General features: G+C 31.0%; 2 protein-coding genes across 2 annotated transcripts in view; one reads left to right on the top strand and one right to left on the bottom strand.

Moving 5' to 3' along the window:
- Window positions 1-11239, top strand: part of LOC123659091 — a 55478-nt gene extending 44239 nt beyond the window's left edge. The window contains exons 2-6 of the mRNA XM_045594356.1: window positions 8032-8142; window positions 8613-8753; window positions 9232-9394; window positions 9973-10071; window positions 10431-11239. Coding sequence (XP_045450312.1) covers window positions 8032-8142; window positions 8613-8753; window positions 9232-9394; window positions 9973-10071; window positions 10431-10681 — 765 coding nt within the window. The 3' untranslated portion in view covers window positions 10682-11239. The remainder of the gene's footprint in view (window positions 1-8031; window positions 8143-8612; window positions 8754-9231; window positions 9395-9972; window positions 10072-10430) is intronic.
- Window positions 11240-11834: 595 nt separating this feature from the next.
- LOC123659297 (elongation factor-like GTPase 1) lies at window positions 11835-19504 on the bottom strand. Its single transcript, XM_045594544.1, has 10 exons — window positions 19157-19504; window positions 18708-18947; window positions 17002-17185; window positions 16048-16924; window positions 15882-15955; window positions 14908-15063; window positions 14412-14529; window positions 13248-13966; window positions 12121-12238; window positions 11835-11895 (listed from the first exon to the last, which is right to left on the bottom strand). Exons 1-10 carry the CDS (start codon window positions 19502-19504, stop codon window positions 11835-11837), a joined length of 2895 nt encoding a protein of 964 aa, XP_045450500.1.
- Between the last annotated feature and the right edge of the window lie 436 nt (window positions 19505-19940).

Raw genomic sequence — 19940 nt, forward strand, 5'->3', positions numbered from 1 at the left:
TTGTTTGTGTTTTAGTAACTTGTATATAACTATATGTTCTTGAGAAACACAGTTATTTTAAAATCATAGACATTTCAATTTAATTTAATATATCTATATGTAGTAGAAAGAATTGTTTTACCGGAAGAGCGAAAATATTGTTTATTTAATACATTTTTAGTAAGTATATATGTACAGTATTAGTTGTTATTTACTGTATGCATTGAGATTCTTGTAGTATGATAAATTAATTATATATGCAAGTAGTGAACGCAATCAAAGCACTGTTGATGCCAATTTCAGATACTTCGATGCAGTCAATCCACGCGTAGTAATTACTACTAATTTAAATAAAGCTTCGAGAAAACTCTGAACTAAATTCCTTTTCGCTTTTACGAGTATTTAGTTACAAGAACCACTCACAATGTTAACTTCTCACTGTATTTCTGATTTTCAGCACTACTTTAATATTGGCAATTTTTAAAACATTGTCTATAAACTGAAGAAATGGTTCTTTAGAACTGGTTCTTTCAAAGCGACGAGTTTCTCGCGTGGGAGGTTGAGGGCACTCATGAATAATAACAAAGGCTTCCGGATTTTCAATATTTATACGTGACGGTTCACGCGAACTGTAACTTTTGCGATGTCACAAATTTCACGCAAATGAAAACTTGATTTATAAACTTTAACTAACTAAATAAAATAATCGCAGTTGAGTTAAAATTTTGACTACGAATTAAATTATTAGGCTTCTCAACGAGGCCTTGTATGTTTATCATTCATAGCTTATAATAAATAAATAAATAAATAAGCCTTTTTATTTTTCATTTCATTTAGCATACATTTTTGTTGAAAAATAAATAATCATATAATTTGTTTCATTATAATTTCATTTAAGCAAATTTACTTAAAAAAAATATCTCTATAAATTAAATTAAAATCATATTTGCAATAAAATGTTTATAATTATAAGCATAGCTTATAATAATAATATATAAATAAAAATGAATGTTGCTAAGCGCATAACTCGAGAATGGCTCGACCAATTCGGCTAATTTATTTTTTTGTATGTTCTATAAAGCCCACGAAAGGTTTTAAGTAATACTAAAAAAAATTCTTTTACTATTAACTTTTTACAGAACGAAGTATGTCTAGGCAGCTAGTCTTAAATAAATTAATCACTATTCACAAAAATAATATTTCAAATTAGCCTGAAGATACATATCAAACTCTTCGTTTGTACAATATTAGTACGTATTGATTTATTTGACACGGTTTATAAGCATATCATCATAATATGTGACTTGGCAGGTATCGGGCATATATTATACGGTTGTATGTGAAGGATGCCTACTAGAACCAAGCGTATAATAAGTCTTGAATATATCCCTTAATGACAGGAAGGCTTGGCACGACAACCATAGAGATGATTGATGATAAGGTTTTAGTTTATAATTAGGGCGTACTCGAGTAACTTATCTGTTTGGACATTATGTAGAATGTTATGATCTTAAGTACCGACATAGATAAATTCACGTCTTCCACTTGAAGTTAGGACTTTTCATTAAAGTCGTTAAGCTAGAACTGTATAAAAATAGACAACTAAAAAAACTTGAAATTATGCTGTCAAAGGAAGATCGAGAGAGGTTTCCAATGTATAAATAACTCATCCTACCCCGTGACATAACTTACAAGTTAGTAAAAATTACTTAGTTATTTCGATCCTGATCGCAATCCGCGTAGGTATATAGAGCATAAAATATTTACGTACTTGTAAGCAGCCCGGAACGGAAACTAGAAGTATTGAATTACTGGACCGCTATACGGTGAAACCTGTTGGATCTATTTGCTAACTGTAAGCCTGATAGGGAAATATAAATAACTAATGCAAATATTCCCGGTCACCGAGGAAGCTAGAATTTTCAAATTATTACAATTACTTTAGGATGCTGTCGATGCAAAGTTAGACTAACTGATTTCCTTGCGAACTATAGTAATATACAGTAAACTGAATGTCTGTTATTATTCTCGTTTGTCGTAGCATTATTATATATGATAGCATTTAAGTATCTAAAAATTTAATAATATAATGTTATCTACACTAAAGCGGTCTTAAGGCCGCCATCTGAAACTGACTGCAAGTTTTCGTTGTAACAAAGTCGGTTTTATTACAAAAGAGGTTTCTATTATATTGAATTTTATCGCAGTCTAACATTTCGTAATTACTGAAAGGAGTAGTTTTCTTTCAATTTGCGCTGAGGATCGTAAAAACTCCTTGACGGTCGTTGGCTAATTTGAATCGTTTGTTTGTGCTTTACAGCGCGATCCCTAATGAACGTTCCTTTGGACGGAGCATCTCTAATTGCTGTCAGTTTGTAGCGTTATCTAAAGGTCGGAATGTCTATTCGCCTTTCAGTTTGTAGCTCGTTCAAAGAACATTTTAAGGTTGTACCTAAATGTGTACTTTGTTTTCGTTGAACCTTTCGCTGTGATACTATCGTTTATGGTACTGGCTTGAATAGATAAGCAGCTATCTTAAGTAGTCATCGTTCACGCAAACTTATGTACAGGCTTCGTTTCATCTTTATACGACTTAGAAAACATATGAAACTGTCTTAAAATAGGCTTAAATGCAAAACTTTAATGTTTTATGACTATCTAGCTTAGTAATTAAATTTTATGACTGGACTTAATATTTAAAGGAATGATGAGTTCAATATTTATAATTATTTATTAAATTTATTACTTTTTAAAATTCTTTGAATTTCACAGGCTAGTAAAAAACTATTATTTTGTAATATTCAGTACTTTAATTTGAGATGGCAAAATATACACTAAGTTATCACAAAAACCGAAATGAGCCAATAACGGGTTTACTCATATTTGAAAAATCATTATGAGCATCGTAATTGAAAAGAAAGTTTTACTTAGAAATTAAAGGTTTAGAAGCTTAAATTACTGCAGATTCAGTGTTAAACTACAGCTTCAAGCGCTCTTTCCTCAGATTATTTACGGCACTCGTGTATATAATCAAAGTTTCAGTTTACTAAATTAGTATCGTAGCTCCAAATACCCTCTGATATCGTTTACCGTAATTGCGTAATAAATAAACATTTAATGCGATATCGCATCGTGTACACGAATCATCACAGTTGTAGGGCTGTCATAATCAGGATTTTTTCGGTATTTCACTGAGATCAAAGGTATGAGAGGGGTTTTAATAACTGGTAAAAACAGGATATTTTCCATATAAGAGAAAATATCTAAAGCTTAAATATCAAAAGCGAAAAACGCTTAATTAAACAAATTAAATATTCTTGAAAGCTTCGTACCCATACTAAGTCCTTTGATTTATTTATTTTTCAAGATAATTTTAGGAAATCCTGTTTTAGTGAAATGTCCAGGGCCGTAGACTCGTCCATTTGTAGTATTTCAATTAATTCGAGTGGTAACCCTAATTATATCGGAAGTGATTACGCGGTTACATCGGGACCCTGAACTTGCGTTGAGGTAGATCGCGGGCAACGAACGTTGCGTGAACTTGCCGAAGAGACTATTGTTTGTACTTGCACTTCTAGATTATATACCTTTTCGCAAAAAGAACATACTTTAAATAATATAAAAAATCGGATATTTTCCACTAACCATCATCATCATTCTAATAATCATTTTGCAAGGTTATTGGATACAACAATTGTGTAAGGATGTTTAAAACCTAACAAAATTAAATGTTTATACATATACAATAGTATAAGGTTGCCTTATAAGGTCTTTAAGACTCTAAAGACTCGAACATCTCAACAATTATTGTGACTTGTTCAATGTAATTTCAAAGCATAAAGCCTAAACATGCATTATACGATAACTATAAACAAATCTGCATTTCTGTCCTCCAAAATATACAATCTGAGTATTAGTAAATCAAATGCTCGGATAGTCATTTTTTCAACTGATGTCAAATGCAACTAAATTGTCATCAGAAGGTAATCGCGAATTAAGCCGGGGTGAACGCTAGTATTAAATATTTTGTTATCTTATGTCTCATTATTATTATTATTATAAGAATAATTTGAAAGGGGATAAAGAAGTCATATATACTTACGTTATAACACTATCCCAAATTAAATCTTAAAGCCATAACTACTAGTTACATTAAAATTGCTGTACTGTTTACGTGTACAATAAAAAATGTAAAGAGATTATCCTTTCTATATGCAACCATTGAATTAACTTAGTCGGTAATAAAATTAAAGAAATTATAATTTTATGGATATTTCATAGCGTTAACTCGTGAATATGAAAATTTACGACGTTGTAAAGTATTAATTATTGATATATATATGGTTGTGGTATATAATAAAAACACATAATTATTACGTGTGCCCCAAAGGCCCATAAATATCAATATTATGAACTAAAACACCTTTCTTCATTAAGGGTAAATAGGTAATAAATAATAAATAAGTCCCCACATTACTCCATGAGTGATAGAGGCCTGTGTTAACGTCTTACCTATCTATCTCTGGTTTCAGCGATAGACTTTTGGCACAATTTTTATGGCTTATGTCAAAATTCTATTTGCAGTAGGCAAACTCAGATATAGAATATTAAAACTGGCCGTTAGAGCACCTCCTGGTACAAGCAGTTCTCCTCACATTTCTTCATCAGCAAGAACAAGATGAATATATAAATAAGTTTAGCACTTAAAAAATAACGGTACCGACAAGTTATAACTCCACTGGTTTTGTGAATATTTACATACATATCACTTCACTGAGTCGCTTTATAATTATTTATATAGAAAAAAGAAAACAAACGATTAAAATAGATTACAATAAAAGTGTGCACAAAGTTTGAAAAACGTAAAAGTAATATTTGGAAATGTCAGACATCATAACGCGGGTTGTATTATCTACAAAAAAAAAAAAAAACTGACCAAGTGCAGGTCGGAGTCGCGCACCGAGGGTTCTGTACAAACCAAATTATTAATAATATTTTTATTATATGATGCAATTTTTCCTTTATCTGTGCTATAAGACGTTGCTTCGTACCGAATTTCATCCTGATCCTGATCCTGAATTCATGTTCCCATGAATATAGTAAATGATACAAAAAAATTTCAAGCCCTGTAGGTTTTAATTCTCTTGTGAGTGTCAAAAATTGCAGCATAAAGGGCTGTATATTTTGATTGCGTTGGCTTAGAAGTTTGATTTTCCACAGCTCTAAGGGACAGTAGAGCTGAGTATTTGATATGAATTTCAGTTTGATATCTCCACGCGTTTTTGAGAAAAAGGGCTTTGACAGACATACGGCCAACAAAGTGATCCTATAAGGGTTCCGTTTTTACTATTTAAGGCACAGAACCCTAAGAATGGAAAAAATAACCCGAAAATGAAGAGCTTTTTGAAATTAGAGCACATTTTAAGCTAATCATTATAATTTACAGGCAAATTGACCCTAAAGTACTCTCGAGTACAGCTCATATAAAATTTAGATTTGATTCGTAAAAATTCAAATTCTAAAATTTAAGTTTGATTAATTTATAACTTGAGCTTACGTCTTCATATATTTAATACACATCAATCAACAATGTGAGTTCATACACAGCTAATATATTCATAGCTGTCATAATAACTCGAAGGCAATATCTCTTGATATCCATAATATTATTGTAATCGATTTCAGTTGAGGAACAATTCCTCTTCACGGATGCGGATGCTCTATTAGCGTTTACATTAGATTTTATAACATTTAAGTTGGAATTTAAAATTAATTAGGTGAAAAAAAGACAAAATAAAACACATTTTTTTTTAAATTGGGCACGGAAAATATTTCTGTAATTTATTTTATTTGCGTTTTGCAAAAAAAAAAAAAAGTAAAAATAAATAGTCGCTTGTTAATTATTCGTATACATTCAATATTATTTGATTATGTTACACGTTTAATAGAAAATGTATTTTATACTTATATTTTTATAAAAGAAATATTCGTAGGCATATAATAACACTATGTGGGTATACATAACGTTTAGGTAAATATTTAATAAAAAGTTTTATTGTATACGATTTAACGAACTAGGAAACATCAATAGAACATTTATTTATACAATTTTAAAAATTAACGATTGATGTATTTTTGGAGTTCAATGCACTTTTGATATCGAGATCATTTATTGCAGGTTGCACGAAGTTCAGATCAAATCAAGATCGCGAACCGACGATTAGCTTTTTAGGTAAACCCTATCGGACGATCTGACTTCATGCCGATTCTGACCTTCCTTTACGTAACGGATCTCGACGGTTGAGACGTTAAGATATTTTAAAGAAAGAACAAAAATATGTAATCGACAAGACGATACGGTTGAAAAAAAATGTTCCGAATAAAAGGCGTTAGACTAAATTGTTCTATCGAAAACATCGGCTGACTTCGATCATTCAACTCGAGCGTGAGCACCGATCATTTATATATTATATTATATATATATATATATATATATATATAATATTTATTTGTAGGAGTCATCCTTGATTCTCGATAACACTCCCGAAATAATGTTATTGAAGAACATATCGACAGAAAAACAAATATCAAGATCAGTAGAGTGACGTGAAATAAACTAGTAAACGCTCCAACACAATGTTCTATTGCCTAAAATTGGCTAGCAAAAATGGTCGAACGAATGAATTAACAATAATTTAATAAAAATTTTAAAATCCAATACCGATCACAAAGTGAAAGTCGAAAGAAAAATCTCAATAAAGCGAACAATTAATTTAACAGCGTCAAGTTTAAAAGCAAGAGTTAATGAGGACGGTCATTGGTTTTACGAAAAAAGTTCGATTCGATTAGAAATAAACGGCGAATGTAAGACAAACGCTTTTTAAATGATAACACGGTACAATTATACTAACGGTGCTTAAAACGTTTAGGACTAGTAAACAAATAATTACGTGTAAAAATATTACAAAGAGATATTACGTTTACGTTTTTTTCGCATTATTAGTTACTATTGCATTCCTATAGAGTTATAGACTATTGGAGCTTGATATTTTATTTGCCTATAAGCTAACCGTACTCCTGAGACCAACAAAAGTAATCAAACAACCTGCTTCATTACATTTATATAAAAATGATATAGCCGATATATACAAAGTAAAACAGAATAATCGATTATAATTTTGTGACTAATATTTATACCAAACAATTATCTAGTTACTCATTCGACTATACAATAAAGATCTTTGTAAGCTAATAATATCTTATGTTTATTTACGGGTCAAGAGAGCAATACTAACATTGTTTGAGATCGATACTTATCAAATAAAATCGCTCAGCAGGTGTGCTCGGTAATTGCAATAGTGAACACAGATATAATTTACGATGATAACGGTTATCTGAACGCGTGTTGCTGCTACGTACAAATGGGAACCGCTCATTTGTTACTTATAAAATAATGTGGGGTGCTGGTGTGGGAAAACTGATCACATACTAACTCATAGAGATGAAACACGCTATAAGTGAACTTGTATAGATTTTTTTATAAAACAAACTACATAAAAATATCAAGTACAGCATATTTGTAAATTTAACTATGGGCGCCGACTACATTCTTATCAAATTTTTCTTTACATAAAATGAGAACATAATAAGAAATAAAATAGCGCTAGCGGCTACCATCGGATATTCTAACAAAACTATATTAATTATTTTTGTATTTTAACTCTATCTTTAAAGGAAAAGTGAAACAAATCATAATTGTTTTAAGAAATATTAATATCCACACAACCGGTTGTTCTTGGGAGGTTCTTTGTTGTAACCTATTCAATTCATAAGACACGAGCTAAATATTTAGCAAAGATAACATCATTATTGTAACAACATCGGCGTTTCTCTCATCATTGTTTACAACTAACGAGGTATGAGTTAACAGCTCCAATGACTCCCAACATTTTTACATGAACAAAAAGAATGCCGACCTACGTAATAAGTTCATTTCTTTCTCGTATAATTGGCATGGAGGAACATTAATCATTTGCTATGTACTGCTTTCAGACTGTTCCGCTGCCGGCGGGCTCGACGTCGGTACTGGCGAAGCCGACAAAGTACCATTACTACCCTCACAATCAACACATCTATTTACTACCGGAATGCGCTATTCAACAGGTAATGAAATTTCCCCATTGTAAGCATAGTAATGGCATTTATTATTCAAATCAAATGCACTTGTGTTGTAGTAAATATTTGCAAAGCCCTTATAAGTTGACTGTTACTTGTTGTTTTGTCTGCGGTGGAACGTTGCGGTGACATGACATACATTATCGATACAGAGATCGAGAACATTTTGAACAGACTCTATTATACAAAAGTGAATAAACTGTTAATTGTTTTAATGTATTATCAGATAATCGTTTTAGTTATGTCAACAAATATTTTAAACTGAATTTATTTTGTTCGAAAATTCAGAAAATTACTTTCCAAAAACGAAATACAATATTATAAATAAAATAAATAATAAACATATTCCTCAAACACACAACTTTGTTAAAATTCAATATAGTATTACCATTAAAAAAAAAATTGTAATTTATTTATATTTTTCAATTAGCTCAAACTTTACATAACGCGATTTTCAGGTGTGCAACGCAGTTTACGTGCGTTTGAACTACACCCAGCCACTATGCGCGTGTCCCGCCAGGTACAGAGACCCTTGTTCAGCGAGTCTCAACGCAGACGACCTGCATACCACGCGGCTCACCACAGATTCCAAAAAGAAGGTGAGACATCGCAGGAAATTAACGTTAACGGCGTAACATTCATCGACTTAAAAGGAATAACACTGTTGGCTTGAACGTTTAAGGGCTCTCGAGGTGGTAGCGGTAACTTTGATTGTATAAATTATCGAGACGAGAGTACCGTGTTTTATACTGTGAGAAATTTTATTTTGAATGTTATTATCGATAAATTTATTTACGATAATTATTGCTCTGATTTTTTATGAAAAACTATATTTATAAAATTATCAATACAATATAATAATATAGTTTTATATCTTTTTAATAAATAATGAATGTATTAAAATACAGTTGTTTTATACTGTGAGAAATTTTATTTTGAGTGTTATTATCGATAAATTTATTTACGATAAATATTGCTTTGATTTTTTATGAAAAACTATATTCATAAAATTATCAATACAATATAATAATATAGTTTTATATCTTTTTAATAAATAATGAATGTATTAAAATACAGTATGCGAAGAAAGCAGTGACTCTAGTGAAGACTTGTGAAGCTGTATCCGAGATGAGAGAATGCCGTGCGCCGAGAGACTGGTCACTTTTGGCTCTACAAAACATACGAACCGGAAAATCACATTACCTAGTAATTTGCCGATGTCCCGAAACTCATATACTTGGTACGTTTCAATATATTATATAAGATACAACTATGATTGAAAATGTTTATCTCAACGAGGTTGATTTTGATGATTTGCCTTTAACACTTTAGAATAGAAATTTTAATTCCCTAGTCATTAGAGAGAAATAAATATTTATTTATTTATTATAAATAAGGAGCAATACCATAATGCCTAAGTTTATTAATTACAGTTTCACACCAATTATTTGTAGATTCATAACCCTATTTGTAGATGGTCTACCGAGATGTGAATCATGTAAGGGATTTTAAATTTGACTCCTAGAATTACAGCACATATGAACTGTATTCGATTTGTACAAAAAATAAAAAAAAAAAAATCGATGCCAGAATAAACATAGATAAAGATTGAGAGACAGATAGATAATCTAAAAAAAAATTGTTTTTTTTTTCTATCGCTCTCATAAAATTCCCTACCATTTGTTTTTCGTAAATAAATTTTGTGTATAATTGTTTATGCTCTACTCGTATATAAATTTCTCGTAAAGTAAGAAGGTACTTCAGATCTTTCACACAGCTATCTGTTTCTAGAAAATACATGAGATTATTTTATCGCAGAGGGTCCGATGTCTCACGACCAGCCGACGTACGCGTCCGTACCGGGGATCAGAGTGTATGGCATGATGTGCGTTCGCCCCACCACGGCTTATCACTCCGGTGAGTCAGTTTATTATCTCTTTAGAAATATCGCTTGGATTAATATACGGTACAATATGAATAGTGTAGCTGATTTATGGAGGTTTTAGCGAATAAAGTAATGATACATTATGTATCGACTGACAATTTCTTACAAAATACTCGTTGTATGTAACAAGATACTCAATCTTATTAAACTAAATAATGCATATGAGGATTTTTCCTTCAACATTTCAAGTACGAGACGAAGAGTAACTTATCTCTCGTAACTAGTATTAACAAAAGTTTTTTATAACAGTTTTTCTTTAAATAAAGAAACAATTTTATTATTTTTATCAAGATTTTCTAACGTGTCTAATGGAACACGTTTTAATTTTCAGGTTACAACTCGAACAGATTTACATCCGGCATCCAGAGCACTACAAGCACGTACAAAGTAGACTATTCTCAACCCCATTCGTATATCGATAAACCAGTTTACAACCGATACCAGACACATAACTATATGGACTCCAATTACTACAATAGAAGATCGAGAGCCTCGCGCGTTAGGCGAATGACTTCAGAATACCCACCATTTCCATGGTATAAAGTAAAAGAACTCGCACGATCGTTACATTGGATCAATTAAGAAGAAATTAATCGTATTGTTACGGAAAAGTAGGTTGGGTTCAAGATGGCCGCTCCAATACCGCCTCGTTGAACACAACGAAGACTTATAACGATATATTTAATTTCAAAACGCTTTTAGCTTTCTTTATACCAGTTATGTGATTAAGTCTGATTTATTTAAATTACTTATAAAATAAATAATCAGCCTGTAGAATACTCGATATGCATTTAATAGAAATAATCGACTTTTTGTACCTTTCTGTCTCAGTAATACATTTTATTTTATAGATTATAATAATCCATAGTATTATTGAATACGGTTAAGTAATTTTTAATTGCCGAATGGCTAAAGCCATAGATATAAGAAAGAATTAGAATGAAAAATGAAATATAGTAATTTTAATAATTCTTTAAGTACACGACATAATGTGATACGAGCTCAGTGTTTTTGTGTATTTTGATGCATTTATAGGTTATACATTATTTATATTAAAACCATATAACTTAGAAAAATCGTCTTGTAAATATTAGTGTTAATTACAATATTTGTAATTTAAAAAATAAAAATCATTGAAAATATTTTTTGTCTTAATGTATAAAATAAGGCTTCTATTTAAGAATACAGGCAAGAGGTGTACAATTACACAACATATAGGTATTATGTACTATTTTTTAGCTGTATACAAATTCCAGTCAAATAAACGTATTCGTTTACACACAGGATTTTTAGTTCTGTGATATGATTTTAGTTGTCTATAAGATGTTATATTTACAAAAATATCTACACCAACACACCTTTAAGTGATCAACATTTAGAAGCACGATTGATTGTTTGGTTGATTCAACCTGGAACATACCACTGCTGGGAATATTTATTTATTCAATGCATAAAATTTATATGTGTTATGCATATGTTACAGGGAACCCAATGAGTTAGTTAAGTTGTTTACCAAAAACATTATTATAATAATCCCATAGTATTTTTGTATATAGCATTAAATTTCCTATTTACATTATATATATATATATATATATATATATATATATATATATATATATATATATGGCTCCTTCTCCATGAAGAAAAAGTATCGGAACCTAATATATATTGCTGATCTACTGCGAATTGGCAGATATATTCCCTACTATGCGTAAAGATCGCTAACAGGTGTCTATAGTAACAACCGCGACCGACCGCTTAACGAGCTCTTCAAGGCCCACAAGCACATACACCTAAACACAAATGTTTGTTCAAATATAAATATTTATTGTTTTCTAATGTTTACGCGAATTCCACTCATTATAATAAAACAACTTTTTTGGAGTCCTCCCGTCACCATGGTTGCTGTAAAGTATCCGAAACGTCGGCCATTTAAAAAACTTAATAAACCGCGATAAACATTGTTTCATTATTTATAAATTATTTGGATTTGAAGTATTAATTTATTATATTTTAACTTACCTAATACTTTTTGGTCTACGACGATGTCGCACGAGTACATGGCTGCCATTAGTCTTTGAGGTTGAACTTGGAATGCTCTCTTGCAACCTTCTTTTACAGCTGACATTATTTGACCTAAACAAAAAGTAACTCATTTAAAAATTATCTTAATAAGTTATGCCGATGCTCGTAGAATCATAATTTTTTCACAACTTGATCTAGATTTTTAACTGACTTCCAAAAAAGGAGGAGGTTCTCAACTCGACTGTTTTTTTTTTATGTATGTTACATCAGAACTTTTGCCCGTGTGGACCGATTTCGACAAATTTTTTTTAATCGAAAGGTGGTGTGTGGCAATTGGTCCCATTTAAATTTATTTGAGATCAAACAACTACTTTTCGAGTTATATCTAATAATGCATTTTTACTTAACGCTTTTTTCGTCGACCTACGTTGTATTATACCGCATAACTTTCTACTGGATGTACCGATTTTGATAATTCTTTTTTCGTTGGAAAGGAGATATCCCTAGTTTAGTACCATGATAAGGAAACCAGGATCTGATGATGGGATCCCAGAGAAATCGAGGAAAACTCTTGAAAATCCGCAATAACTTTTTACTGGGTGTACCGATTTTGATAATTCTTTTTTTGTTGGAAAGAAGATATACCTAGTTTAGTACCATGATAAGAAAACCAGGATCTGATGATGGGATCCCAGAGAAATCGAGGGAAATTCTTGAAAATCCGCAATAACTTTTTACTGGGTTTACCGATTTTAATAATTTTTAATTTAATCGAAAGCTGATGTTTGTCATGTGGTCACATATAAATTTTATTGAGATCTGATAACTACTTTTTGAGTAATCTTTGATAACGCGTAGTTACTTGAAAATTTTTTCGTCGATCTACGTTTTATTACTCGTCGATGTAATTGAAGTTTTTTTTTCGTTTGCGTGCAAACACAATTATTAAAAATGAATAGACAATCAGAAATCTTGATGTAATATTACTCATTATTTAAAATCTTTCGAATAATATACAATATTTTTTAACCATATTGAAAAGAAAGTAATCACTAAACAGAGATAAATAGATTACCTACACCAAATACAATACATTACAATAGAATAGTTTGTTTATCACCTGATAACGGTCCATAAGTATATGAAGTGTCTTCTTCATTTTTGTCTAGTGTCCATTCTTCAACACAAAAAGCTACACCCATCATTGGTTCATCACATAGCGGTCCAGATAATGACGCCAATTGAAAACCATTCAAAAAACTACTCTCATATTCAAATCTAGGATCCTCTTTAATTTCCTTTTCATGATGTAAAAATTTGGTACAATAATCTGGTGTTTGATTTAGAAGCAAATTTGGACCACAATTCCTAGGTCCAACGGACCATATTTGCTTGACAACGTCTTTCCACTCAGGTCCCAATTTGGAACAAATATTTTGCAGTTCATTTTTAAACACCTCAATAAGTTTCAACATTCTATCTGATAACTGATGTTTACCGTTTATATTTAGTTCATCGAATTTACCTTCTAAATTGTCGTTTTTCACTAATCTTTGTAAAGATTTGATATGCTGTGATATAGCTTTTAATAAATCTGTTGATCTGTCTAATAGGGTGGTTATTTCATTCGGTAGGGGTCTAGCACGTATTTTAATCGTACTTTGTTTATTATTAGTGGTAATAGTTATAACTGGATCCTGTTCTGTATCTTTGCCTTTGTCAATATTTTGTGAATCAATTTCTTCATTTGCCATATCAATTTTAGGTGGTTCTACAATTGTCTCTCTGAATGGTACTATAGGTTCTGATACTGTTATGGGTATTTTTGCATATAGATTCCTAAAAATATCAAATATTTAAGTTGATTGAACATTATCATATTTGCCTTGTATATTTTGTAACTAAAGCAACCCAGAATATCCGTGGAATTCTTTGTTTATTCATTTCATTTACAAATGGTAAGAACTAAACTATAATTACTTAATGTGAAGCCATAGGTAGTGTAATGTGTTTGGATTATGCATAGGTTAATAACAAGGAAGACCAAGTAAATATTTCAACTTTTGAAAAATAGATCTGTCATGATGTTTTACTCCTAGGAGTCTAAAGAAATCACTATAACCACCGCTAATTATAAATACATTACAATGTACATGTACACATGATCTATACATATACTTATCATGCACAAGAATAGAAGCTACGACTGCTAGATGAAAAACCAATTACTATGATCATTGTCTACAATAAGGATCTTCTACTGTAAAAAAAGAAAAAAACTTACTTGAGGTCCTCAAGACACCTTTGTAAATGAACTTCACCGGCTGTTACTAAAACGTGTTCACCTGTTTCTTGCAATAGAACTTGTACACAAGAATCTGATTGGTTGAGTAGTTTTAAGCCTGAAAGCAACATAGTTACATTATTTGACGACGCATTGGCGCAGCGGTTACAGTAGTGACTGTTGCGCTGGCGGTCGCGGGTTCGATCCTCGCTCACGAGAGATATTTGTATTGGCCATATAGATGTTTGTCGTGGTCTCGGCGTTTGTGCTTGTGTATTGTGTGTTTCCGGACACGGGAGAAAATCCTACTGGAGGCCGTTGAGTGTGAAGCGTTTATTTATTTATTATTTAAAAAAATAAATTATACCCCATCCTATTACGTTTTAACAAATATATATATATATATATATGAGATACTATCCATACACATATATATATTAGAAATAAAATATAATATATGTGGTTTAATTTAATATAGGATATTTGAATTAATAACCTTTAACTAGTTGAGATAACTGTGAGGGATAAGTTGGCTCTATCGCAACTCTCAATATTGGCACTGCTGCATATTGTATCTCACTGAACGCCGGACAAGCTATAGTACTGCTTAATGTTGCTGTTTTAAGTATATGTTGCTCTAACCCACCTATACCTGAAAATAAACAGAAAAATATTATTATTCAATAATACACAAGTTTATTTAATGATAATATTAAATGCTTTACACCACTTATACAAGCTAGTAGGAAAGTGAATCCTGTGTCCGGAAACAGAAAGCACTGTTCCTAAAGCCCAGATCGAGACAAAAATGTATGATCCAACAAAATTTCGTCATGTGAGAGATTCAAATTCGCAACTATTAGTGTTTCAACCATTTTATCACTAATGTATCAACAAGTCATAGTGTCACAAGTGAGATATATTTTCACTTGGGCCATTTCATGTATCATCAGTCATTATGCATCATCGTAAGATTGCAACAAGACACAAAAATATGAAAATTCATTGAATAATTCAGCACCATACTGATGTGGCACAGTAACAAATATCCTGCTTAAAATCTGAAGCATACCTCCTGGGGAAGTACCTCGACCTCACAGAAGACCACAGCTAAATAATACTGTTCAAGCAGTGATGTGTTCCTGTGGAGAGTAATGTAACCCAGACCTTCTGGAGGGGATTGGGGGTAGGGTCGGCAACACGCTTGCCATGCTTCTAGTGTTGCAGACATCTATAAGCTATGGTAATTGCTTATCATCAGGTGAGCCGTAAGCTCGTGTGCCGACTAAGTTGTATAAAAATAACTCCAGTGCTTGGTAAATGATTCCATTATTATAGAATACACATATATTTAAGAATTCTTGATATGTATGTGAAAATTAAATAATATACTTATATAACATGTTAATTTTTAATTTCTTATACATGCAATTTTTAAATATAAAAAATTAATATCCAATCACAACTTACCTATTATGTTACCAGCTACTGCTTCGTCAATATCTTTCAATTCTCGTCCCATCAATATATACAATGATTTAATTCTGCAAGAAAATGTTAAGAAATAAGAAATTGTTTTTTATGAATGTGGTTTAACGGAATACAATCATAATATTTTTGTTTGATGAATACTTACTCTGTACATGTTATGTGTTCATCACTTTGTAAGTCTTTAAGTTTCTTATTAGGGTCTATAATCAAGTCTTTTTTAATATTTACTAGGGAAGGATCATGTTTTGGACCTAATACATACAGTTTATCACCTTTCCTAACCTTACCACTAAATATTCTAGCAAAAGCTATAAATGCCGTTTCATTTTCATCTTTTTCTTTTGGTTCTTCAGTAAACTTTTCAGTATCATTTTCACATGATTCCTTATTTTTTGATATACAAATTGGTTCGGAACTTAAATTATTCTGTTTAAGTTCTTCACGCATCTGTCTTGCCTTTTCTCTTCTTAGAGCCATTTCTTCTGCCGTTAAAGCCTTAGGCTTATTTTCTGGTAAAACACTTTTATCAACACTAAACATTTTAGATACAAAAATAATCACAGGTTTATCATTGCTGCTATCACAGGCTAAAAAGTCATCTTTAAGTTTCTTTGTTTCTTCCGGATAAGATTCAAAGTCTCTAATACGTGAGCACATAAGTTTTTCAACTTTTTCAGGCAAGATTTCTTTCGGAGAAGGCAATTTAGTACAAACCATATCTAACACTGTGTTTGACAATGGTAACCATTGCATCATTAGTGCCTGTAGCTGAATCCTACTGTCTGTATGTCTTAAATCTCGTGTAGTTAGTTTAATACCGAGTTTTTCACATATAAGAGGTACCTTCTCCTTATCATTCCTAAGTACAATAGTTTCATAAACATTCCATAAATTATCAAAAATAACTTGTACGAAAAGTGGTTTCTTGGCTTTTTCTTGTGCACCTTTCATAAAACGTTTCGTTTTAGAATTTAAGAAAAAGTCACCCCAAAGTACTTTTTTGAGTAGTTCTTCTTTGACTCCTAAAAATCGAAATGTAAATTAAAATCTGCAATTAGGAAATTAATTAAAAATTACAAATTTACTTATTAAGGCTTACCGAGTTTTGCTGAGAATAATTTTGCAAAAGTATGCACAGTGAAACCCCAACCATCAATAGCACTTGCAAACACTACATTCCCTTGTTCAGGTGAAAAGTATAAATTTGAGTCGTCTGCATCCTCTAGTGCTGATGTCCAATCATAAAAGTTATTGTCTTCATTTGTGTTGACTTTTTTAAGCTTCTAAAATTTAGTTTAGTCATTTTTAATAAACAGGGAATTTATAGATATATTTTAGATATGGTTACGACTATGGATATAAGAATTAGTATTTATAGATTATCCAATATTTTTGAACAGCTTCCGATAGTTACGAATATTACTTTTTATATTTAAAAAAAAAAAAAAAAACAAAGAACATGTCAGAACATCTTTTTTTGACTCCATCCGTTTCCAAAACTTTTATATTGGTTTTGGTGACAAACAATTTATTATTTTGGAATCCAATAGCTTAAGGGAACCCGGTGGTCTAGAAAGTTCATTTTTTTCATATTTCGAAAATACAGTATTTCAAAAGTATATGGTTAAAATTAGGTGACGATATTTTCAGTATTTCATGTTGTAAAACTTATTTAAAAGGTCAGCGCCATATCAAATGGTCATTGTTTCGGTTTCTTTACCTGAGTTGTAGTAAAGGGAAATATTTTAGCTTTGAGAAACTGAGATTTTTTAGTTTTGAGAGCTGAAAAACCTGAATAAATTGAAGAGTTTGAAAGGAGTGAGGATATAGTATATGGTGCTGGAATATCTGATTAATCGTAACTATACATTCAAATTTAATTTTTTTGAGAATTTCCTTGACTAAAATTTTAAACACGTTTGTATCAAAACTAATTTTTTCTGCATGGCGCGTGGCAAAAAAAAAAACTACTCAGTCGATTCGTTTCAAACTTTAATATGTTATTTACTTACTACACTAACAGCTATTGCATGATTAAATAGAAATTCTCGAACATCGTCATTTCTTAAAAACAAATTTTTTTCTTATTCTCATAAGTGTATTTATAATAATTAAAAATCCGTTTTGTTCTCTTATTTCAGAACCACAGAAGAGTTTAATTATCACGAGCACCTGGGCAGGTTTTTTTTGACTTCAAAGTTATTTAGATATAATTTTTTTTTGTACAAACTCATGTAATTCTGAGCTTCTAGACCACCAGGTTCCCTTAATTGATTACAAAGAAATAAAAAATTAAATATTCCTTAATTTATTAATAAATGTATAGAAGTTAAGATTTGTGGTTTGTGATATAATAGAAATAAATAAAAGTTGGACTCAATTTTAATTTGGACTATGTCAATATAATATAATAAAAATTCAATTTTATAGCTCCTAAGAGATTGTCTCTTAACCGTATGAGACTCGGAGGAGAGGGTATGGTAAAACATCACGAAATATCACAAAGAAGACTTGGGCTACACTGCAAAATCACATGTATTTATATTTCATTGCATGCTCAATTTTTACATAAAAAAAGACAAACAGTATTTTGAAAGTTTTACTTTAATTCACAATATATAAAACACGTGATTTTTGGATTTGGGGAGGAGGTAGCCTAAAACCAAGGGCTTATAACTTTTATACACAATAATATACAAGATAATAAACAAGCATCATTAATTATTATTAATTATTATAACATTATTTATAAATGAATCATTAATTATAATTAATTATTATTATATTATTTATAAATGAATTTACCTGTCTATCAATCTGTGTTTCTTCATTTTCCAATACTTCTGAGGCGAATAGCTCTCCCATAACTGCATTCACTTGCTCAAGTACTTGTGTAATATGTACATATGCATCTAAAGAACTCATTTTCATTTCAACGATTAGCCGATCTATTTTATTTAATACTAAAACTGCATGAATATTTTCAGAGTACGCCTGTTTTAGTGCTAGACGTGTTTGAGGGCACACGCCTTCCACAACATCCACCTGAAGATATTAAGAATTTAACTTCAAATATCAAGACATACATTACACAATATTACGAAAATCATTTCATGCTAGTTGTTTTTATAATTGATGAAAAAACTAATTATAAATTTACTATTAAAAAGCTGGAGTAATTTTTATAATGGTTTTATCATTAGATGATATAAATAGTGTTATTTTTTCAATGAAATTTTAATATTTCAACTCACAACAACAATTGCACCATCACATAATCTCACAGCAGTAGACACTTCACTAGAAAAATCAATATGCCCAGGCGAATCAATGAGGTTAACGAGATATTCTTCTTTATCCAAAGCGTGGTACAAAGCAATACTACTACTTTTCATAGTAATGCCCCTCTCCTGTTCATCAGGGCGACTGTCCATATAACGCAGTTTTCCAGACATTCTTTGAGATATGATACCATTGCTTGATATCAAGGAGTCCGCTAATGTTGTTTTTCCATGATCCACATGGGCCACAATGCAAATATTGCGAAGTTTTTCCGGACTACTCTGTAGTTCCAGTAGTTTCTCTGAATCCACAAGCCTCATGATTAACTTTGCTATTAATGTGGGAGTTAAACTGTTATTTTATGTAAGATAAGTCAAATTTTAAATAAAACACGCCGCATTTATTTGGAAAAAAATACGAACAAGCTGTTCAACGTGCGCGAAATTGCAAAATATAATATTGACATCGTTGACAGCATCAAAGTGACTTTGACATTTTCCAGTGAAAGTTACATTTCGTTTAGAAATAAGAACACGAAATATGTATATATATATATATTTAATTAACGTTTATAAAATTAAAAATACATCACACATCAGTATAAAACAAAGTTGCTTTCTCTGTCCCTATGTCCCTATGTATGCTTAAATCTTTAAAACTACGCAACGGATTTTGATGCGTTTTTTTTTAATAGATAGAGTGATAGAAGAGGAAGGTTTATATTATAATACTGTTATTTTTGAGGTTTCTAATGTG

This window comes from Melitaea cinxia, chromosome 13, assembly GCF_905220565.1.
Source record: "Melitaea cinxia chromosome 13, ilMelCinx1.1, whole genome shotgun sequence".
Lineage (NCBI taxonomy): Eukaryota > Metazoa > Arthropoda > Insecta > Lepidoptera > Nymphalidae > Melitaea > Melitaea cinxia.

Bases quoted from the DNA above. Each gene is read 5' to 3' on its own strand.
- LOC123659297 (XM_045594544.1), bottom strand. From the start codon at position 19,504: ATGAGGCTTGTGGATTCAGAGAAACTACTGGAACTACAGAGTAGTCCG. The intron at 17,186-18,707 runs GTAAATTCATTT...ACTAAATTTTAG, and splicing joins AAACACAGATTGATAGACAG to AAGCTTAAAAAAGTCAACAC. The intron at 15,064-15,881 runs GTAAGTTGTGAT...GTTTATTTTCAG, and splicing joins AGTAGCTGGTAACATAATAG to GTATAGGTGGGTTAGAGCAA.